Source organism: Natrix helvetica (genome assembly GCF_964273705.1).
Source record: "Natrix helvetica genome assembly, chromosome: 1".
Lineage (NCBI taxonomy): Eukaryota > Metazoa > Chordata > Lepidosauria > Squamata > Natricidae > Natrix > Natrix helvetica.
Genome location: NC_138548.1, coordinates 205,926,008 through 205,950,884, shown reverse-complemented (window position 1 = coordinate 205,950,884; position 24,877 = coordinate 205,926,008). Strand labels below are relative to the sequence as shown.

General features: G+C 40.8%; 1 protein-coding gene across 2 annotated transcripts in view; it reads left to right on the top strand.

Annotated features, from left to right (window-relative positions):
• Positions 1-24,877, top strand: part of OLFM2 (olfactomedin 2) — a 207,034-nt gene that overhangs the window by 159,480 nt on the left and 22,677 nt on the right. For both annotated transcript variants that reach the window (XM_081939019.1, XM_081939020.1), the window contains exons 4-5: positions 13,048-13,267; positions 21,256-21,362. In XM_081939019.1, the coding sequence (XP_081795145.1) occupies positions 13,048-13,267; positions 21,256-21,362 (327 nt within the window). The remainder of the gene's footprint in view (positions 1-13,047; positions 13,268-21,255; positions 21,363-24,877) is intronic.

Here is a 24,877-nt window from a genome sequence, read left to right as displayed (position 1 = left end):
TCACCATGATAATGGTTGCTTGGAATATTACTTCAGTAACATCTGGAAGGATATAGGTTCTTCCCTTTTCTTTATACCATTCCATGCATTTCCCCAGGGAGCTATTATTCCCCGTAAGCCTAAAAATAAACCATGGTGCTTTTTTTAACTCTTTCTTTCAACTGTCACATTCAAATTGTTTAGCTTTTCTCTATACAATTTCTGGCTGTGTACGTGATTTCCCTGCTCCTAATTTCATCCTAAAACATCCTTGTTTGGACATCCTTGTCTCTGTGTGCCATTATAAAATATTGATTTCCTTCTGCTGGATGCTCTAAAATGGTAAGCCATTGTGTGCCTGTCTCCCCAAATAATCATTCTGCCCCATTATTGCCAAGCTCATTTAGAATAGATGGAGCCTTTCCAACTCTCCAACTCTTGGATTGTTGTTTTTAATTTGCTAGCAAGGCTGCAGATATAACCTCCATCCCAGATTAGAAAAAACAGTGTAATCCTGGCAGTGGTAAAGTGGTAGCCATTGGATGTTCTTCAGTGTCAGGCTATCAAGCTGTTAATTAGCTCACATGTATAAACATTTAGCAGGACACAGGAGGAGAGGGAAACAGATTCATGGCCCTGATTTTTAGACAGCAATCTACTTATATTCAAAGTTTCAGTTATTCCAGGCTGGCTGGTGTACGTGTGCACAAGCAGACACATGCATCCAGGTTTGTTCCTTCTCATTACAAGTAGTTGCACTCCACGGAAAGTCAACAAAGGTGCAAGTGCCTATGGTTGCCTCCCCTGATTTAGTACCTTCCAGAAATGAAGCTATAGTTTTGCAGCCCCGACAAAGCAGGTGGCACCATGTTGAAGAAGACTGGCCTCAGTGTCTGTCTTAAGGTGTATTAATTAAATCATCTCTGAAAAAAACTACATCTACTGTCCAAAAATCCTGGGAAGTTGAAAATGCTTCCTGACTCCTGGAGAACACTCCAGAACCTATTGTAAGAAGAATGGCATATTGTTTGGGAGGCAGAGAACCAACTTATTTTCTAATGGGAATGATATTCCTCCAAATTCAAAATAGGTCTTAGCTAATAGTAGACATGACATTTCACCAAACTCCAAAAATTACATACACATGCATATTTTATGGTTAGGTCAAATATTAGGAATAGACAGCTTATGGAAGACAATTGGCCCCAGGAGCAATTTTGTGATTCCCCAGAGCACGATCAAAATTCAAAAATGGCTGATTCCAATTGTATTATGTTTTTCTGGTGTATACTTTGTAATCCAACAAGCAATGGTCTCCCTCACAATTAAAACAGCTAACCTTTTTCTCACTTCCCAAACCCATTATTTCACCAGTCATTTTCCATACAGTTCCCCAGAGACTCAAACCAATAAATAATAATGGAACTATATCGTCTAGCTCCAAGTACAGTTGCAGCCTCCAGCCTTACATAATGTTGGAAGGCAGTGGAATTTTCATTATCAGCCCGCATCTTTTAGCATTTGGCATTTTGCTTACCTCCAGCAGTGACGTGCGGTGAGGTTTATGGCTGGTGAGGCTGGTGATGTCATCAGGAAGGCGGGGAATGGGACCACGTGTGTAGGAGGCTGAGGCTCCGCGGTCCCGCAGCTCGCGCTCCATGGTCCCCTTCATGATGACTCAGGAAGGCGGGGAATGGGACCACGTTTCAGGAGGCTGAGGCTGCCTCAGCCTCCTGCACACGTGGTCCCATTCCCCACCTTCCTGAGTCAACATGAAGGGGACCATGGAGCGTGAGCCGGCGGAGCATGCTCCGTGGTCCCCTTCATGTTGACTCAGGAAGGCAGGGAATCGGACCACGTGTGCCTTTTCCCTTTTCCCTTTTTTTTTCTTTTCACGATGAGAGCGGTGAGGCTCTGCCTCCCCTGCCTCCTCTGACCGCACGTCCCTGACCTCCAGTATTTGGTTCCAGCATAGTAAGCGTAGGAGGGTCAGTTTCTTATCTCTGAATAGGAGTTCTGGTATCAAAATGTTACATTTTGCATTGGTTGAGCCTCACCTGAGTGCCTACAAAAATGGATTGGTATTGCTCCTAAGGAAAATTGCATAGAACTTCACTCTTGAGCGGCAATCATGCCCATTCCTTCTCAGGAATTTACTTGGATTTCATAGAACCTGAATTCACAAATCTCAGTGGAATTCACATCTACCATTTCTTGGAGATAAATTTGTTTTATGTTTACTGTGAATGACTTGCAACTCTTACATTCATAGAAGTCTGAATATAAGATATGTAGAGTAATTAAAAGAGCTATACAATCAAAAATCAGTCTACCTTCTTTGTCTGTCTGTCTGTCTGTCTGTCGTCTGTCTGTCTGTCTGTCTGTCTGTCTGTCTATCTATCTATCTATCTATCTATCTATCTATCTATCTATCTATCTATCTATCTATCTATCTATCTATCATCAGCCAGCTATCATCTCTCTCTCTCTCATCTATAAACTATCTATAATATCTATCCCTCCCTCCCTCCCCCCCTCTCTCTCTGTATTGGAGAGCAAACTAGTTCTAAAAATTATCATGAAACCAATCACATTAATAGTTAATATTAAGACACCTTATTGGCTTTCCTAGTTTCTTGAGCTGTAAAAGAAAGTGGTGACAGGGGGAAAAATTATTGCAGAGATAAGAACTGGAAAATGCTAGGTTTTTTTTTTTCTTTTCTTCCCTCCTTCATCTTTTTATTTTACTGCAAAAGATTAAGATGGCCCCGGCTTCACTTCCGATCCCACAGTAGCTAAAATTTAAGGAGGACCAGAGCCTCAAAAGAAGACTTTGTATAACTAACTGCAACTTTGGAACTGGATATTAAAGAACAACAAAAGACCAAGATGGCTCCCATCATTCTCCCCTACAGCAGTGGAAGTGAACAAATCTAAGGTGGACCAAAACTTTGAAATAAGAACTGTATACTTCGAACTGGACATCATGGAAAGCTGGGAATTTGAAGAACTACGTGAAATTATAAAAATATATATGCATAAATCATTAAAATCATTAAAATCAAGCCTAAATCGAATTCTGAACCAAGAGAAGCAGATAACTAAAGAAGAATAGAAAGAAGAAGGGGGGCAAGGTAATGAAGGAGTAGAAGCGGAGGGAAATAAAAAGCAGACAAAAAACTCCATTAGTTTTGGCAGTGGTATGGGGAAAACTGTAAAAAGGGGAGTTGTTTCAACAAAAGGGAATAAAAAGCAGACAAAAGAGTTTGAGGCTGTTAGTGGCATAAGGGAAATCAAAGTGGGAGGCTTGGCCTCAACCAAGAGAAATAAAAAAACATCCTTTTGGCGGTGACCTGGGGAAAGTTGGGGAGAGCGGATGTGTCGAAGCAAAGAGAAAAGAGAGGGCAGGAGCAGAGAAGTGGGACAAAAGACTTACTAGGAAAAAATTAGACAACCAGAAATTTTTATGTGGGAGAATATAAAACTAAGATAAGGGTTTTATTCCTAAATATGACAATAAAATGGAGTTGCTAATTGATTGAATGTAATAATGGAAAGATAATCAAGCAAAGGTTGAAATATATGGAATATGGACAAATATGATATTGATGTGGGGAGGTTGTGAAAAATATGACAATAAAATGGAGTTGCTAACTGGTTGAATATAATAATGGAAAGATAACTAAACAAAGGCCGAAATATATGGAATATGGATAAATATGAAACTGATATGGGGAGGTGGTAAAGCAGAGGTTTGTCATTCACTTTTATACATGATGATTGAACCGTGTGGCGAATTGACTGAAAACGACAATAGAAGGACAACTAAGCATGGGTTAAAATATATGAAACATGGATATACATAGAACTTTTAAGATGATTAAATAATGTGAGCTGTTCACCACTTGTTATTCTATACAATAGATTAAGGGAATTGAAATGAATATTGAACAGCGAGGTTTGCCATTCATAGACAACTAAAGGTAATCTAATCCAAGACATGGAAAAGTTGGAGAGGGAACATGAAATACACTTATAATGGAAAAATATTGAGACTTAAAGGCAGAATTAAAAATTGGGGGCACATAAGGATGTTTAATTATATAAAGATAATGATGAGAATAGCTGGGAATTGTAACCAGGTCTACATCTCCACCAAAATTAGGCTGGGGAGTGGGCGGCTTAAAAGTACAATAGCTATATATGCATACTTTTTTGTTCTACTTTTCTTTTTTTAAAAAGGAGGAGAATATATGTTTAAAATTAAATATGTATATTGAAAAGGAACTATAAATACCATCAACATAAAATGGAGCTTGCTCAGAAGTTGAAATACACCAAGCAAATGAGATGAAGAGTGGGAAGAAAAGGAGAGAGGTAAGAGAAGAAGAGAGGGATAGGAGAGAGGGTAGGAGGGGGGAAGAGGAAGAGAGAAATGAGGAGTGGAAAGGGGAGAGGGGAGTAGGAGAGAGAAGGGGAAGTAGAGAAAGGAAGGATGACAGAGGGAAGAAAGGAGGTAGAGAGGGGGATGAGAGAGGGAGAAAAAAGTGAAGGCACAAATATAGTGTATGGAGAGCAGAAGAGCTAATAACATGTTATTTGGGGGGGGGGAGTTGATGGTAAGATGAATTGATGTAAACATTTAATAATACAATACGATGTTGGCTATGTAATAGTATACATGTGATTATATGTTATGAAAATGAAAAATAAAAAACTTCATGAAAAGAAAAAGTGTGGAGGATTGTACTTGTTAGTTTTGCAAGATAAACCAGAGAGGATTCACAACCAAATGAGCTACTTTTATGTTATTGTAAAGCTACATTGACAGAATCTTGCAAGTCTGAAAGTACAGTACAATCCTACCATACACACCTCTTATACAGTCCAAGAAACTAGGAAAGATCTCTTCTGAGTTTCTTTCTCTGTCCATTATCCAATTGTGGGCTATGCTATACCTGGCCCTTGGTAGCACCTTTTTGTCCAGACTCTCAAGATCTTTCCCATGTCCTATTATACCTGTGAAACTGACTTCTTCATCTGATCTGGGTTGGTCTGGTATATGTAGTGGGGCTAATAGTACTAGGATAGAACAAATATTTCATTTTGGAACTAAAGCACCCAAAATTATCTGTTCCATGGGAAGGTTCATGCACAGAATGTTTTGGACATTTCTAATTCTGAAAATTGCTGTGCACCTTCATACCTGAACAGTTTTGGTAAGCAGGGCTCTACAATTAATATCTAGTAAGTTATTTCTCTCCACCAGGCCTAATTTTAATTACGGTAATTTGTAGTTCCATATAGGAAAGAGTTCTGTGATACGGTATTTCATTCTTTTCTTAATACTAATATTCCATTTCCAAAAATCTGGTGTTGTTTCAGGGATGGGAAATAAGATGAACTGTATTCAAAAGAAAATAAGGGATTGACTTTTAGGCTAGAACTGGAAGCTGTGCTTTGGTCAACACTTAACACAGGCTTCTCAATATCAGAAGAAAATAGCAGTTTTACATCTTTATTGCCTCTTAGGGGAGCTGACTCTTAGTAGTATTATGAGCAGGAGTCCAAATAATCTATGATGTGGTTTCAGAGGCTCCTCTCCATTACACAAAAAAAGAAAGAGCTATAATTTGTTACTTCTTGATAAAGACTTATAACCTATAATGGACTGGCTGGCATCCTTACTTTGAACCAGTGGAGGGTGCCTATCTTTGCTTAAGTCTCACTTACCATCCTCAACAAATGAGGAATATGATTCAAAGTTTTAGACTGTGCTCTTGAACTGCTTGTAAAAATGAAGTTAGCTGAGCACCATAATAGTTATTAACTTTGAATTGGGAGGCAAATAATGCTTTCTGCATGTTTATGAAGCCATCTGTATTCTAGGAGCTTGGTGGCCATAGTAAACAATGTATAATAAACCCATTGATCTCCATTAGGGGATGGAGGGAAGGGGAAAAAAATAACATTTATGTGTTTGGGTGAGAAGAAAGCTGAAATAAGTTTTGTTATTAACCCAATTTCACACACACACACACACGCGCGCACACACACACATATGGTAAAAAATCAAATGTTAATTGCCAAAATCATATTGGAGAGGCATTCCAGTCGCACAAGCTCTAATCTTTTTTCTTCCTGGCAATAAGTCAGTTACTGTACAGAAATAGTTTAGGAGGAAATTATCATAATCTATATGCTCAACAAGCCCATGGGTAAGTTAAAATGGCTTATGAATCTCATAGAACCTCATGGCTTAGCTGGAGCAGAGAAGCTACTGTTGTGACCCGCCAGCTGGCAGCGGAGATGGCAGCAGACTCGGACGATGAGGAGGTTGGGGAGGAACTTGGGCCAGTTCTGCAGTCTGGGGAAGGCTCTGATGGATGCTCTGCTTCAGATGCAGAGATAGAGCCAGGGCAATCTGACATTTCCCAGCCACCGGAGAGGCAGCTGCCTTTGGAGGCTGATATGAGTGAGGAGGAAGACCAGCTGGGGCCTGTTCCAGATGCACGTATACGCAGAGCTGTTAGGAGAGGTGAACAATGGAGGACAAGGAATCGACTCGGGAAACAAAGCACACATGGATGCTGAATGGCCCCTCCCTGGCTGGGGAATAAATAGAAGGAAAGGGGAGTGGTTGTTGTAGGAGACAACAGTTCGTATTTCTGAAGATTTTACTCATTGTGTTTCGTGCTACAACAACTGCTTGCCAGAACTTAATTTGCAGCCTTTCAGGAGCTCACGGCCTTGCAATTATCGCAAGGAACTGATAAGGTCTGTTACTGCAGTTAACTCCTTGAAGGACTATTTCCTTGACTTCTTGATGGGTGAATGCAATTAATTCACAAGAGGTAAATAAAGAGAGTTTTTTGTGACAAGGAGTCTGTTTCTTGCTCCTGCTAAGGCTGGATCAGAACAGTTACTCCATTTCAGGATAAAATTTAAGAGATAGGTTTTCATCATTATCAGATGATGAAGGAGTCATTCCGGGTATCTTTTTATATTGCCAGCAGAATAGCTAACATGCTGTCAACATTCCAGACATAGGGTCATTCCATATCTAAACCAATATTTTTCTGTTCTTTCTATTTTTTTTCCCTTTGACATCTGCTGCTACCATTATTATACTGGATGCATCCACATCAATTCTTCAGATGAAAGAATTAAGGGGTCCTTGGTGGTCTCTGGGTTTGGTTGTTTTCTTGCAGACATTTCATTATCCAAACTAGATAACATCATCAGTGCTACTAAGGAGTGGAGTTTGCTCTCAGTTTATATTCGAGTGGCTTGCCTTGTCAGTGTTGGTGGGAGAGGCCTCGGAGGTTCTTTGGTTGGGCTGTTTACTGTTAGCTTGTTTGTCAGTTCCTTGATTGGGATATTGTTTACTTCATGATTGTTGGTCTGATGTTAATCTGGGAGCTAATCTATGCTCATTTGGGTGCTAATTGCTGGTGGGGAGATGGTTTGGTCTTTTTATTTGCTTTTTGGCTTGTTGATTGACTCTTTTGCATAGTCTGAAGATATTGTTTATGTCTATATTTCTATTGATAACTAATTATCAGAGTATCAGGCATCAAGAAATTCCCTAGCATTTTTGGACTTGGCTTGGCCTAGGATGGTCATAGGATGCATTGGAGGAGAGGATCGTTGGGTGCAGAGGGCAATCATATATTGACTTGCTTGGAATTATCTGGAAACAAAATGTTTCATGTTCTCCACAGGCTTAACATTTACACAGACATTGCAGTAGTATGAAAATCAGCATAAATTAAGCCTTTTTATCCTGGCTACAAAACTCCAGATAACCAGGTTGGAACAAAGAGTTTATATTTTCTACTAGGGACCAATCAGAGTTTTAAAACCCCAATATGGTAACCTGAGCATAGATTTTAAAAGGTAAATATTGCTGGATGTATTTAGAATAGATTTAAAATACACTGTAAAGATTTGAAAAATGATGGACTGGCAGTCTGGAAAGCCTCATAGAAGTTGCATCTTATTGCCATGTTTTCAACAGATGCTTTGTGTCACTATACTCCTTCCCAGTTGCAGCCATTTGCTAAATTTCTATTTACAATATCTATCTATGGGGAGTTGGATGATGCACAATAATGTAATACATGAGTGTGATTGCTTTGAAACAGATGGGCATAAATAAAGTGTGTTTTATTGCACATGATATTTTTCCCTTGATTTTTTTTCCAGGAAGTAATTCTAACTAAACCAGTAGAATACACATTCAATGCTTTTGGAGGCGGTATTAAAATATGCTATATATTTTTTCTTCTTTCTGTAAAATGGGTATGAGGATAGTAAATTTATATAGTCACATTTCCTTTCAGGTCTCTCTGCTGCTAATTGAATGTTCTCATTACAGCAAGTCTCTGTTCCACCTATTTAGATGTTCAATTTTTTTAGAACTTTCCACATTTTCCAACTTCTTAATAATTATTTAATGATGAATTACCAGTATGTTTGTGTTAAGTAATTAAGCTCCTCGTTAGAAGAGCGAGTATGCAGAGAAGCGTAATGAGAGTGATATGGAATAACATGCACAAACTAGCATACAGAGACACTGAATAGTATAAAAATATAGTAGTTTATTATGTAGAAAATATAGAAGTATTCAGAGTCCGGTTATCAATCCAAGTCATACACGGTTCAGTAATTCAGTTATCAATATAGTCAGTCTAACACACAAAGTAGCTAACAGTAACAAACCACAATACCTCACTTTACACTGACCAGCTTCTAACAAACAGAGAGAGAGAGAGGGAGAGAGATCTAACAACTATTCTGGCTCCCTCTTATAGCTGCTTGAGGTAACAAGCCAATTTACATCTGTTAAGCATTTAAAGTAACAGTAACATAATCATAGCTTAATATACATTGGCAAGCCAACCCTAGGGTTACATCCCTAACAGTTTCTATTGTGGTTTGATCTTGTTTATTGCTTGTTTTAATTGTATTATTGCTGTTTATTGGTTCTCCCTGGGTTGGCTTGTGGTTTAAGTTGATGTCATCCATTTTAGAGCCTTTACTATTACAGGGAAATAATGAAGTATGCATAAAGACTTTCAGTACATTGGTTCAAATCAATAATCTTGCTGTAAAAGAAGAATACTAATTTTCACAGTGGTATTTCTTCACTAAACATTAGCTACATTAGATAGGATTGCAACCAGAGGTGGTTTCAGCCGGTTGTGACCGGTACGCCCGTACCAGTTGAAAGAATTTGGCGTGCCTTCCTGTACCGGGGCTTCCATGGGCCTGGAACCGGAATGGTCCCTCCCCTGGCCTGCCCCTCCCCCCCACTTGCCCGCCAGCAGAAGCCTTCTGGGAGGTTTTGGCTGGCGGGCACGCAGAGGGAGGGCGGGGAATCCATGCAGAGGTAGGAAATCACATGGATTCCCCACCCCTTCATTGGAAATGAGATGGCTGTCAGAGGAGAGAGCAGTGCGCACCCGTTGGCTTCTCTGTTGGCTTGTCCGTTAGCTTGTCCAACGAATCCTCCCCTCCTGTTAATTCTTCTGTTTGAACAAGCCACATGGGGTGCGTTCCCTTGCTTTGAAAGCCGCCTTGTTTCCAATGGGGAGAGGAAGAAATCCATCTTTTCCGTTCCTCTCCATGGATCCATGAATTCCACCCCACCCCCCCACAATTGGAAATGAGGCAGCTGTAAAAGACAAGGCAGCGTGCCCCACATGGCATGCAAATGGAACAAACAGCAAACAGCAAATGGAATAGGAGAGGAGTTCCACGTGGGGCTTTTTAAACAGCCAAACTCCCCTCCTGTTAATTCTTCTGTTTGAACAAGCCATGCGGGGCGTGCTCCCTTGCTTTGACAGTCGCCTCATTTCCAATGGGGGGGGGGGAGGAAGAAATCCATCTTTTTCGTCCCTCTCCATGGATCCATGGACCCCCCCCCCCAATTGGAAACTAGGGGGCTGTCAAAGCAAGAGAGCATACCCTGCATGGCTGTTCAAGCAGCAAAAGAAGGAACAGGAGAGGAGTTCCACTTGGGGCTTTTTAAACAGATGAACTCCCCTCCTGTTCCTCAGGCAGGCCGGATCAGGAGCGCATACCAGGCTGTTGCTCCTCCTGCCGCCGTTGCTGTCGGCACGACTCTCATGAGGGGAAGAGAAAAAAATAATAAAAGGCTCCCACCATGGAGCGACCCACCCCGCTCCCCCACCCGCCAGAGCTTTTTTTCCCTCTCTGCTCAGCTCTTCTTCTCCCACCAAAGCGCTGCCCCTGCTCGGCTGCCCTCGCTGTCGCTACACATGCCCCCTCTATGTGCCCGGCCGAAGGCCTGAGGGGAAGCAAGTGATGGTGGCGTGGGGTGGCGGCTACTGCTCCTTGGCTCACTGTGGGTAGTGGGCAGCGCTCTGACTCCCCTGCCACCACTGCCGCGCCGCCTCAGCAGCAGCACCTCCCGCCAGCAGAACTGAGGCGGGGAAGAAGATCAAAAGACATGGAACCACAGACTTTCCCCTTTCCCCCACCCCACAGCTCGCCTCCTTGGGTGGGACCAGGGCGCGCACAGGGTGAGTGGAGTTTGCGACCAATTTTAAAGTGAATGGGGCTGTTTATGACTAAATGGGAGAGAGAATATAGAGGAATGCAAGGGAACATGGAGGTAATCTAGTCCAAACCCTTTCCAAGGCAGGAATCCTTGCTTCTCTTTGAGAGCTGTCAGTGACAGACATGAGGGAAATGGTGTGTGTGTGTGAATAAGAGAGAGAGAGAGAAAGAAAGAAAGAATGAGAAAGAGAAAGAAAGAAAGTTAGAGAGAAAGAGACAAGAAGGAAGGAAGGAAAATAAGTGGGGGAGAGAGACACAAGAAGGAAGGGAGGGTTGCTAAGCAAGAGTGTTGTTAAGTGAGTTTCACCACATTTTCCAACTTGGCCATGCCCACCTGGTCACATGACTGCCAAGCCTCGCCCACCCAGTCACATGGCCAGCAAGCCATTCCCACCCAGTCACATGACCGCCAAGCCACTCCCACAAAACAGGCCACACCTACAGAATAGGTTCTAAAAAAATTTGAAACCCACCACTGATTGTAACCTAAATTTATCAATAAGTTTTCATTCTAAAGTGTTTTGACATGAGGTCTTCCCCCCTCTCTTTGTCTTTCACAACTTTTCTGGAAACTTTGGAAAGAACATGAATCAAGCTGACCTTTGCATGAACATAGGACTACTTCTGAAAATTGATAGTAAATGTCATGCTATTATTGTAGGTTTCAAAGGAGAACTCAAATTGTAAACAAGGTAATGTTGAAGGAAGCAAATAGTTGATTTATACCAATCATAAGAGCCTCCAAGAATCTGTGCTGTCAGATGACTCAGCTTTCAAGCTTTGTCTATTGGAGATAGTACTACATTGTTTTACTGGCTATCCAGTCTAATTCTGATTTAAAAGTGACTGCAAAATGGGAAAGGTGTCCATACAGTTAGCAGACAAAGAACAGTTTAAATCGGTACATACAATATTTGATTCTATCTATTGCATTTCCCTGAGTCTGAAATACTGCTTTTCAGATTTGGTTTTTTATACGTACATCAACACGTATTAATTTTCTGCAAACCTGCATTCTCTAATTTTCTATTTATTGGCCATGCATAAATGGCCATTATGCTTATATATTTATAAGTGAAGCGTAAGGATAAGAATGTATTTTGTGTGTGTGTGCGTGCACATATGCGTATGTACATAGGTGCATACATGCAAGCTTGATTGAAAAAAACAGGAAGGTGGATATGGGTTCCATGAGCAGAACGTCCAACCGGAACCTTAAAATGGGCTATAAAAAGCAAAGACAGCCAATAATTTTCCTTGACAGTTTTCTCTGCCACTGCTCCTGCATTGTGAAGCATTCTGCCCCCAGACATGAGGAAAGCCCCCAATCTCTTGGCCTCATGGTCAAATCTTGGCTCCGTGGCCTTGCATGGAGGGCATAGAGGCCCCCTCAACTGTGGGACTGACTAATCTCATGAGATACCCTTTCCCTGTCTTGTAATGACCACAATTAAATAGCTGTCTTTGGATTTTTACCCCTTTGATGTTTAATTTCCAGTAGTCTGTCATTTTAATTTTTTTAATCCTAATTTAATTGTAACATTAATTTGCATACATTGTTTTTGTTATATATATATAACATTTGTGTTACAACCCCTGGTATGCCTAAATATGGGAGGAAGGTCACACTCCCTCTTTCTGTCCTTCGGCTTCATCACAGAAGACCATGCAGGCAGAAAACCATATTTTTATTTTTAATGTTGCCTTTTATATTTGTGTTGTATTTGTACTGAAAAATAAATAAATAAAGGGAGACTAGGATAGATCTATTTCGAGCTAATTAGCTCTCATCAGCTAGCCATACCCTTACTGGGATTAGAACCCAGGCTGTATATATCTTAGGCAGGAGTCTTAACCACTAAGCCACAGGTTCTCTTCCTTATCAGTTGAGCCAGGGAAATAAGTATATATTTGTTTTACAACCCCTGGTATGCCTAAATATGGGAGGAAGGTCACACTCTCTCTTTCTGTCCTTCGGCTTCATCACAGAAGACCATGCAGGCAGAAAACCATATTTTTATTTTTAATGTTGCCTTTTATATTTGTGTTGTATTTGTACTGATAAATAAATAAATAAAGGGAGACTAGGATAGATCTATTTCGAGCTAATTAGCTCTCCTCAGCTAGCCATACCCTTACTGGGATTAGAACCCAGGCTGTATATATCTTAGGCAGGAGTCTTAACCACTAAGCCACAGGTTCTCTTCCTTATCAGTTGAGCCAGGGAAATAAGTATATATTTGTGTTACAACCCCTGGTATGCCTAAATATGGGACGAAGGTCACACTCCCTCTTTCTGTCCTTCGGCTTCATCACAGAAGACCATGCAGGCAGAAAACCATATTTTTATTTTTAATGTTGCCTTTTATATAAATTATGTCATGGTAAAATAGTAGTAGCAAAGTCAAAGATTAAAATGTGACCATGTCACATTCCTCCTTTTGCTCCCCTTCACTGGATTTTTCTTGTCTCCGCCGGCAGGAGCTTAAGGACAAAATGACGGAACTTATGCCTCTTATTCCTGTATTGGATCAATACAAGTCTGATACTCGCACCATCGTGCAGCTCAAAGAGGAAGTGAGAAATCTTTCGGGCAGCTTGCTTCAGATCCAGGAAGAGATGGGTGCCTATGACTACGAGGAACTCCAACAGCGAGTGCTGATTTTGGAAGCTCGTTTGCATGCTTGCATGCAGAAGTTAGGTAAGACATCCATCCTGAGGTTTCTTTTCTCTCCTCTTCGATGAGCTGAGCCACCCATTGCAATGCAGCATGCATTCAAGCCTTTTGGGAATTTCTTCACACCTCAAAGGAAGTCTAGTTCTCCTTCACAAGTTCAGGTGGACACAGATCATGGTTGGTAAATGAAAGCCTGTTCATAGCATGTAGGTCTTGGTTGCAAGGAATATAGTCAAGAGGTGCAGGTGGTTCACTCCACTTTCCTGCCTGCCAAGCATAATCAGCTGGTCTGAAGATCCAGTTTCAAATAGGCCTGCCATATTTTCCTCCCATCAGCTGACCATGGAAATCAACTTTAAGGGGACTTACTTTACTGCCTCTGGAGTGGGAGTTAACAACAGTCCAGAACTTTAGCATAATGCTTTAAGCATGATCTAAATAACAACAACAAAAAAACCAAGATTCCTGCAAAAAATGCAGACTAACCCAGGGGATTTGAGGATTTTGTCTATTCAGGGTGATCCAGGTTATTGGTCAGATTTTCAGCTGTGTTGATCAGATCTTCCCTTGGAGGCAGAATACAGAAAAAACAGAATGGAGCTTGAAATTGGGTTAGTAGGATCTGAAGAGGCGGCTGCTCTTTCACTACTGAAATTTTTGTAACAGCTTCCCATCTTTCATGAGCCAATTATCTTGTTTAGAGATTAACCAGGGATCTCCAACCGGAGAGTAGGTGGTATTTTTCTCATGTTGCCTGTAGCAGAATTGAGATAGGAAGTCCATGTACTATTATTGTCACTATTTTTATAAATAGTGTACATGATGTTTTGCTGGATAAAATACAACAGTGTTTTATTATAAGCTCTGAAGATTTTACACATTAGGCCTCTTGTTCTTTTTTGCCCACAAAAATTGCTGCTTGCCCGGGTGTTGTGATTGATGGTTGCCAATTACCTTTGCAAATAACTGTGCCAACACCATAATCACAACAAGGATATTTTTCAAATGCTTTCTCCATGATATATCTAGGCAATACTCATGTAACTGAGTTGTTATTAATAAAAATCTGCTGAACCTGCATTTATCTGCCATTGGGCAAAAATGTTTTGGACATGTAATTTTTATCACTAGTGGCAGGCAAAAAGGAACAAAAGCTAACCTGGAAATGAGGTTTTGGCCTATGTAATTTCTCCCAGAGCAGTAGCTCAGTCCTAGAGCACATCCTTTATGTGCAAGAATTTGGTGGCTCAGATCCCAAGAATTTGGTGGCTTAGATCCCTCCTGTCTTTCCTGCCTGATGCCCTCCCAATAAGCCCTCCCAATAAGTACACCTCCCATCATTCCCAGCCGAAAAGGTCAGCAGTCAAGTATCCCAAAAGATGACATTCAAAGTAACCAGAGGAGCCAATGTACAAATTTGTACCTTATACAAGGTACAAAATAATAATGAGCTGCTAATGAACTAGTGTGAATTCACCATAAAGCAACGTCTTGCATTCTAGATGCATGCCTCAGTAAGTTGTTATTCTTACATCGTTTAAGATTGTTTCTTGAAGCATGAACCCTCACAGATAGTTGTTCATATCTCCACATGTACCATATTTTTCAGAGTATAGGACACACCGGAATATAAAATGCACCAAGGTTTTGAAGAAGCAAATTTAAAAAAAAAGATTTTGCACTCTGCAGACTCTCAAAAATGGCCTGTTTTTCACAAAAATGGGCCCGTTTTTTCAAAATAAAAGGGGCATGAATAGCCTGTAGGAGGCTTGTAGAGTGCTCCTGGGGGGTGGGGGCAAAATTGAGCAGAAACCGACCCATTTTCTGCTTATTTCTGCCCTCCCCAGCCCCCAGGAGCACTCTGCAAGGCTCCTAAAGGCTATGCACGGCTATTTTGGTGAAGGGGGCAGGGTTTCGGGAGGCAAAAAATGCTGTATTCAGTGTATAAGATGAACCCAGATTTTCAGCCTCTTTTTGGAGGGAAAAAGGTCCATCCTATACTCCGAAAAATACGGTATGTTTTTAAAAGCAAAGGAACCATGCTTCTTTCCTGGTTATACCCAGTTCAGCATGTTTTTTTTTCCTTTGAATCTGCTTGCTGTTTCCCTTACCCCTTAAAAAGAAAAAAGAGGGTGTGTCAAAAATCCACATAGAATTTGACCATTGAACTTTCATTTGATATGCCACGAAATAGGAACTCTCCATGCATAATGATTCTCAAAAAAGACCAGGCAGCTAAACTTCTGCTGAACATTTATATATGTCTCTGTGGTTCCCTTCAACCCATGTAGCTGGGCACATAGGCCACAGCCAAGGGAACAAAATGTACCCAAATTTGCAGGGATGCCATAGGCCAAAAGGAAAGTGAAGTAACAGCCTGAGGCAGTAGCGGCTGAAAGCTGAGGGTGGCAATTTGGCAGGGAGGGCCTTCTAAGCTAGACTGATCTCCAGAGCTGCAGTTCCCTCATTTCCAGAATTGAGCAAACATTCGTATGTCAATCTGGTTAGTTTCTGCATATGGAATAAGGAGAGGCTATTGCTTAGTCTAGTGGTGGCTAACCTTTCTGTCATTGTGTGCCGAAAGCATGCACATGCGCACATATAATGCAATGCACCCCTGCACATGCACGCGCAACCCCCTCCTGTGCATCCCACGCCTACGTGCATGACCCTTGCACATGCACATGTGACCCTCCCTGCATCTGCCCCCTGCGCATGCACGTCAGAGACCCCAAAACCGGCTGGCCAGTGGAAGGCGTGCACACGCATGCATGATGGAGCTGAGCTGGGGTGACAGCCCATGTGCCTGCAGAGAGGGCTCTGAGTGCCACCTGTGGCACGCATGCCAGAGGTTCGCCATCACGGCCCTAGTCTTTCTCTGCTGACAGCAACATGTATTGGAAATCTGGCAGTTTGTTGAAAGTTTTCCTAATTTAGTCAGTAGATCAAGACTGACTCTTGATGCACTCTGTTCACTAAAGCCTTTTGGAGAAGTTGCTGACATTCTCCTCACGATGAGCACTGGGATAAAAAAAGGAAAAGAAAAAAGACAAATATATTCCAAAGCACTGATGTTTTTAAGAATAACCAAAGGTAAAAATATAGGTAAAAGAATATGTCAGACTTTTGGCAGCATGACTCTTATTCTGAGATAAACCCAGGAGTAAAACACAGCACACATACAGAGCCTCTATACAATTAATAGTGGTTCTATACAAATATATACAGACATGAACATAGAGATAAATCCCTTACCACTCAGATAGGAACACAAAGGGAGAAACTGAGATACACAAGGAGAGAAATACACTAGGAGAGAGAGAGCCACCCTCTTGTGGCCTCCTTTAAATAGACACATCTTAAAGCAGTAAATGACTTGTGTGGACTCCAATGTTCCCTCTAATTTTTTTTCAGTGTGTGCGGAAAAGTATAGTGTTTGAGCGGCACATTTTCATGCCTGAGCACCTGATTTTTTTTTAGCCATAATTGCCATCAGAGCAGATGTTGGGGAGGGGGGCAAGGAGGAAAAGGGTTGCCTCCCTCTCCCTCAGACCCCTAGGAAGGAAGGAAGGGAAGGGAGGGGGAGGGAAAAGAAAGGAAATGGGAAAGAAGAAAAGGAAAAGAAAAAGGAAAGGAAATAGAAAAGAAGGAAAGGAAAAAGGATAGGAAATGGGAAAGAAGAAAGGAAAGGAAAAGAGAAAGGAAATGGAAAAGAAGGAAAGGAAAAAGGAAAGGAAATGGGAAAGAAGAAAGGAAAGGATGAAGAAGGGAGGGAAAGAGAAGGGAAAAGAAAAAAAGGGAAAGGAAATAAGGAAAGGAAAAGAGAAAGGAAAGGAAATGGCAAAGAAGGAAATGGAAAAGAGAAAGGAAAGGAAAAAGGAAATGAAATGGAAAAGAAGAAAGGAAAGGAAAAGAGAAAGGAAAAAGGAAAGGAAAGGAAAAGAGAAAGGAAAGAACATGGAAAAGAGAAAGGAAAGGAGAAAGGAAAGGAAATGGAAAAGAAGTAAAGAAAAAGGAAAGGAAAAAGAAGTAAAGGAAAGGGAAAGGAAACAAGAAAGGAAATGGAAAAGATGGAAAGGAAAGGAGAAAGGAAGGAAATGGAAAAGAAGGAAAGGAAAAAGGAAAGGAAATGGAAAAGAAGGAAAGGAAAAAGGAAAGGAAAGGAGAAAGGAAAGGAAATGGAAATGGAAAGGAAGATAGAAGAAGGACAGAAAGGGAAAGGAAAGAGTGGAAAGGATTGGTACTGCTCCAAAATCAAGTCTCAAGATACCGGATATGCAGAGAAAAGTAGGCTACAACCAGCGAATCATGTTTTCCCAGGAACCAACGAAGCCCCATAGGACCAATGGGAATTCTCCCTTCTGCAGCGTCATCTGTCTCCGGGCAGAGTCTTTCTTGATTTCACCAATCACAGATGAAAGAGAGAGTTTGGTGCAGAGAGAGAGAGAGAAGGGAAGGAGGGGGGATATTTTCAGTCATATTTTAAGACATTAAACACTGCGCTGCAGTTTGAAACTTCTGTGCAGCATTTTCTTGTTATGTGCGCGGCCGCGCAGGTGCGCAGCTTAGAGGGAACATTGGTGGACTCCACCAGAGTCTTAAAGAAGCGATACCTATATGGCTGAATCATCATCATTGCATCAGCCTACAGATTACAGTTTACAACTTTACATCAGCTGGCAGCTATTAAATCCTCAGTACCTGACACTCCTCCCATTTAAAGTGTACAGCTGATAACCCAAAAGCTTTGACATAGTCTATACCTTTCTACAGATGTAGGTTTTATTAACATATCAGCTATATTACAATCACCTGAACAATGCTGTAATCTGATCAGTTTCTCTTTTATTGCTTCCCCCACATTAAAGTATTTAATGTCTATATGTTTACTTCTCTTTCCGATGCTTTCTATTTTTATTATGTCCTTGCCTCCTGCTTTGGTTACTACTCTCACTGCTACAAACATTACGAGTACCATTACTACTATTGCTAATCCTACATTCATTATCTACTGACTCTGTACACTCTGTCTCATTAACCTCTTATTAAAGCTATTAATCTAATCTATTATTAAAGCTATTAAATCCTTATTACCTGACAAAATAATTAATAGAAGCTTAGTTTAGGGAATGTGGCAGTCTTAGTCACCTGTCTTGAACCCCACCAAGTTCTTTGCCTTACCTGATACTTATGTGAAGCTGTCATACTTCAGAACCAAGACAGCAGCCAGTCTTAATCTTGAATTTTTAGAATTCCTTTGAACCTGAATTCCTTCAGGCATTTTTGAAAAATAAAACAGGTGAGGGACCGTAGCCCAGGGCCATTATTTTAGAATTGTACTGACACGTCCAGAAAAGAGGCCAATTGGAGTCAAAACCAAAATCTTGACTTTATAAGATATGGCAAGAAGCAACATAAGATGTTGGTTTTGTGGTAAATGGGTTTTTGGGGACAGACCAAGCACTTCATGGCAATCCTTTGATGGAGACCTTCCATAGCATGCTCTTAAAATGTCACCCCTCAAAAACTTTCTCTCCCTGTAGTTTCATTAGGAGTGAAATTCCAAAGTTTAAAAATCCTTGCTTGCCTACTGCCAGCAGATTGCAGCCTTTGATGGCAGCAAGGAGAAATTTGTTGCCAGGTAACAAATATACAGGGTTTTGCAGTCCATATCTGATGACCCTATGTTTGCCTAATTGAGAAAGATCATTACATGGCCCACCTTTGTATATAATAACTTAAAATGTTTCATAATACAATCTGTTCAGTCATGGAGCAATACTGTATATGACTTCCACCCAGGAGCACACTACATCTGAGGAAAAGTAGGGTTATATGTCACATGAATGCATTCTCAAATCCTGGAAATTTAGCATGCCACAGACAAAAAAGAGGTAAAATCTTCATTTTCCTTTTCAGAAGTCCTTTACCTATTGAATATCCAAATCTGTGGTTTTTAATGGTATCTTGAAATGTATAATCCAGCAGTATCCACACCGAAATTAAAATCTGCAAGATGGTAGGCGTAACATTGCAATCCAAGTTCTATCCCTTTTTGTACATATGTCAATATCAGAAGGGCTGGATCCTGTGCCTGTTTTAATTCAACTATCATGACAGACTTGATACAATTCGTTCATAGACCTAAAATGGGTATGCAGTGTCTATCAGTTTGAGAGTCCCACTAGAGTTTGGTATTCAACGATTTAAGATGGATGAGGCTAAAATCTATTTTGAGATGGGATTCCAATGTTTGAAGGATTGAAAAACTGCCTTCAGCAATTGTGCTTTCCTTTTTTTCCCCTTAAATCCCTCCCAGCCCTCCAGTGGGTCTCACGTTTTTGCCCTCATCCATTCTGGGAAACTTCAGAGGATCAGAAGAGAGATGCAGATTTGCTGCATTTAGCCCCCAGTCTCCATGCTTGTCTACTAATCTAGAAGAATCTGATGTGGGCATGTTTAATGGGTCATTTATAAAGGCAATTGCGTACTCAGAAGTGGTGTGAAATATATATTTTTTTGTTTCTGTAAGCTGCCACACCATAAGTCTTTCTTCCCCTTTTCAGGCAGCAGCTGTTGTTAGTTCTCCTGAGCTCCTGAGCTCCACTTGGTTTGCTGCCCTGCTGTAGCTTTTGAATAATAATGTGAGCATCATGTGCACCTCCTGACTGGACTAAGCAAAAATAAAAGTGCAGAACAGTGTGTGGTGGCACGTCCTGATCAGAGGCCAAGTTCAGAAGTCTCCCTCTTTATCTAGCTTAACCTTTGACCCATATGTGTTGTACCTAGCTTAACATTTGACCCATATATACTGTACTATTTCAAATCCATTGAAAGTGGATGGAGGAGAATCCACAGGATGAAGCGATTGGGAGGTAGAATTATGCAGCACTTTGAGTCTGATTCCCTAAAGATATTTCAGAATACATGGGAGACCAAGCCTAATAAATATTTGCAACTCTTTAAAGCAGCCACATCTTTTTGCCAAGATCATGCAATTGTTTTCCAAAGCTTCTTGTGATTTGGGGGAATTGTCTTTGATTTAAAAAGTTGTAGGCCATGCTTTTTCTGCAGGCATCAAAGCACTTTTTGGGAACCATATGCCAAATGCTGCACAATCTTAACTTTTAATAACTTGTGAGGGATCCAGACATTTTCAGAGTTCCTTTTCAGAATTCACTTCATATATCCTGTAATAATAATGTTAAATGTCAGCAGTGTTAAAAGTCTTCTTTTGACAAATACACATGGGGGATATAATTCCTTGTTTATATATTTTAAACCTCATAAATTTGAATTATTAAAAAGTGATTAAAAAGTGCTTGTCTTCCAGGTAACATTAAGAAAAGAACAGGGGAGAAACGGTCTATTGAAAAAACAAAGGACAGTGCAATGATTGGGCACAAATTAATTTTTAAGCTATTGAAATTTAAGAATTTTAACAGTTCAACACTTACATATTTTCCTGGGATTATGAATTGTATTGTAGTTTCCTTGTTATTATTATTTGGCCCTACTGTAAAATAAAAGTCCACCATTTTTCTGTTTTTAATGAGCACACAGTATCTCTAGAGCTAATAAAGGATACAAGATTGATTAGAAAACAAAATTTAGCTTCTAGGCCTCAGTAGGATATTCCCTGCTTGCAGCTAACCACAGAACAAACATGCTCTGGTAGCATCTCTTTAAGTTTTCATTAAGTTGCCAGCCCACAATGAGACATGTTTAAATCATCCTTAACTTGCACCAATATTAAGGCAGCATTTCTCCATTATGGCACTTTCTAAGGGCAGCTTCTAGTTGCGTGAAACTGTTTTGGCATTGTCACTCATACCTTGGAAGGAATTCATGTCAATATCAGTGACTTGAGAGAAAGCAACAGAATGCCATACTTCATGCTAGTATATTTTTCCATTGACTTAGGAGTGGGTGGTCAGAGAAGAAAGATTGAACTCAGAGGTGGAGAAAGATTTCTCGTTCTCTGTATCCTCCTTCTCTGTTTTGCATTTCAGGTTGTGGAAAACTCACTGGAATAAGCAACCCAATTACTATCCGAGCATCTGGATCCAGGTTTGGCTCTTGGATGACAGACACCATGGCTCCAAGTTCTGATAGCCGGGTGAGTGTGTGAGAAGAAAGTGTTATCTTCACCACATGTTTGCCTCTCTAATAATTTATGTCCCATAATCTCAAATTTGGGTTATTTCTAGGGAATCAGGGGCTGGATTAAATGGTACCTTGTTTAGTGCCAGCAGTAAACTGACGTTCTCTAGTTCTTTTTTTTTTTTTCAAATCCAACACAGATGGAATAAAATAGACCAGCAAGAGCAAATCCTCCCCACTTATTTGATTTTGTTAGTGAAACATGACATAATAAGCACAATATGCTCAGCAGCAGTGGAAACCGTGAGCTGTAGACAACACCTGCTGCTCAGCATGTTGCTGTCTCTCTCAGTTGCAAATGATAGCATTAGTGCAAAGGAGAGAAAAACAGCAAGGAATAAATATTGGAAGGCCATCCTTGGGGGAACTAGGGAAAGGAAGAGCACTGTGCGGGTAGCTTCACTCCATTACTTGTGAGGAGGGAAACCTATGATTAGCAGATTTGATGCATGAACGTGTAAATCAAAGGCGTCAAACTCAATTTCATTGAGGGCCGCATCAGTGTGGTGTGTGACCCCGGAGGGATGGGGGGTAGGAGGACGTGGCCAGGGTAGGCATGGCCAGCTTGAAGTCACTCGGGTCAGGGGTGCCTGTGGTGGCCCGATCCCTCTGCCAGCGACAACGGACTCCAAAGCTCTGTTTTCACTAGCAGAAGCACCATGGGCCAGTCCTTAGCTGTTTCCAGGGTGGCCCTGTGGGTCAGATCAAAGTACCCCGTAGGCTGGATCCGGTACCTGGACCTTGAGTTTGACACCCATGGTGTAGATCATATCTCCTTCTTTCCATTTCTCCCTATAGTTGCTAGTGCAGTTTTGACCCAAGCCAAAAGGGAAGAGAAGGAAGTCCTATGTCCTACTTCCAAAGCACTGCGCATAATGCACTTTTTTGCTCAATGAAGAGACATAGCAATGCTGAGTTTCAGCACTGTAAGCTATAGCATAATTTTGCCAGACATGGTGTTTTCTCTTCCCCCGTGAAGCCTGGTCCACACCTGGGTGGCTTTTATAGAAAAGTGATGAATGCGATATATACAGTATATAAAGTCGCCCGGGTGACTTCAGAGGTGATAAAGGGGGAAAAAAAGCTTTTGCTATTGGATGATGGGGGAAGAAGGACAAGAAGAATTGGAGGATGGAGAAAGCACTGCTGAGGGTGCCACCCACAGAAATCCTCCACTGAAAAGGGTTGCAGCATTGGAAGAAACCACTAGGGTACCATATACCAGAGTATATTTCAACCTCATAGTACATTGCTGGAACTTGGCCATGAGGGTGAAATATACTCTAGATTATAGTTCTGACAATATGCCAGGAAAAATTGGAATAGCAATGTTGACTTGAAACATATTTCTTACCATTTCGGATGGTCCTTCTACTAATCTTAACACTTCTTATTTCCATTCATGTATGCGTGCATGTGCATGTGTGTGTGTGTGTGTATGTGTATATACACAGAAAAATACAGAAATTCTTTTTTTTCCCAGTGGGAGTACACAATTTCTGTGGTCAGCATCTTTCACAGTTTAATTTATATTGGTTTTGCAGTTTGCCTTAATTGATGTGCTATGAGAAACTTCTAGCTTTGAAAGTCCCTGGAAAGTTCAAAACCCTTATTGTATGCAATATTTGGAGAAGGGATAACAAAACAAAATGGATTGGAAAGTCGTCTTTGTAATGGTAGGACTGAATAAAGGGAAAGAGGCAAGTCTTGTTTTCAAATCTTGCCCATCAGCAGCTGATTTGTTATTTAACAGTTTTGTAATGAAAAGGCTATAAAAAGGGGCCTAATTTCATGCTGTGGGATAAACGTGGAGGAGAGATAGAGAGCAGGATAGAGAGGGGGAAGTGGAGGGAGGAGCAGAACCTTGAAATAGATTGAGCATAGAAGGAAATGAAAAGGGCAATGGCCAAAGTCATCTTCAAGTGACAGATTCAGTCATCTTTACAAATAGGTTCAGATCTTCCCATCATGTAAAAGAAAGAGAGAGGGAAGGAGAGAAAGGAGGCCCAGAAAGTGAGAGGGTGGTCCCTTTGACTTATACATCCAAACTCCAATAAATTATACTCAAGAGATGAAGCCCTCTGAACCCACAGAAAAAGGATTTATTTCCATTATGTAAAAAAATGAGATAAGCAAGTTTTTGACAGCCACGGACCTGTTGCTTCATTGATGGAAATTTGATGCAAGGTGACTGAGGATGCCTCAGACATTTAAGCAGGGTGGGAGTTTTCTGATTGGACAATTTGGAGTTTCTTGCTCCCCCCCCCCCAATTAAGTTAAGTGTATTTAGGTTATACATTACATGGCTAGTACCCAACATTTTTAGAAGCTTAGGATAACAGAGTTGGAAGGAATCTTATAGGTTATCCAGTCCAGCCCCCTGCTCAAGCAGGAGACCCTATATCATGGCTGTCCAATTTCTTCTTGAAAGCCTCCAGTGATGAAGTACCCACAATTTCTGAACACATCTTGTTCCATTGGTTGATTATTCTCACTGTCAGAAAATTTATTCTTATTTCTAGATTAAATCTTGATCAGTTACCATCCATTGTTCTTTGTCTGGCCTTCAGGTTCTTTGGAAAACAGGTTGTCCCATTCTTCTCTGTGACACCCCCTCAAATATTGGAAGACCTACTATCATGTCACCCTGATCCTTCTTTTCACTAGACTAGCCATGCCCAGCTCTTGCAACTGTTCTTCATATGTTTTAGCCTCCAGTCCCCTAATCATTGTTGTTCTTCTCTGCATTCTTTCTAGAATCTCAGCATCTTTTTTATAGGGTGGTGACCAAAACTGGATGCTGTATTCTAGGTGTGGCCTTTCTAAGACTTTGTAGAGTAGTGCTAATACCTCATGTGTTCTTGATTCAATCCCTCTGTTAATGCAATTTAGGATTGCATTGACTTTTTGGGCTTCTGCTGGCTCATATTTAATTGATTATCAAGATCCCTGTCATAGTTACTGCTATAAAGCCAGGTTTCACCTAAGCCATACGTGTAATTTTGTTTTTTCTTGTCTTAAGTGTAAGACTTTACTTTTCTTTACACTGGATTTTGTTTTGTTAGATAGGGTCCAATGTTCAGGTCTGTCGAGATTCCATTTGGTGGTGATGCTGCTATCTATCCCATTTTTTTCTAGCTTACCAAAAAGCAGGTTACAGTCTACTTTGTTGAATATCTTACTGAAGTCTAAGTATACTGTGTCCACAGCATTTCACTTGTCTACTAATTTAGTCACTTTGCCAAAGAATGAAATAAAATTGGTTTGGCATGATCTGTTTTTAACAAACCCATGCTGGTTTGTTTCTATAAGTTCACAGATCTGTTGGTGGTGATTGTTTTATTTTTATTATTATTTATACTTTATTCATTAAACATGAAGCTCAGCCAACTGAACATTCAAAAATGCATCACAAATACCATTGACTGGTGCTAATGGTTGATACGGTTTGCTGCCAGCGTCCTAGGTATC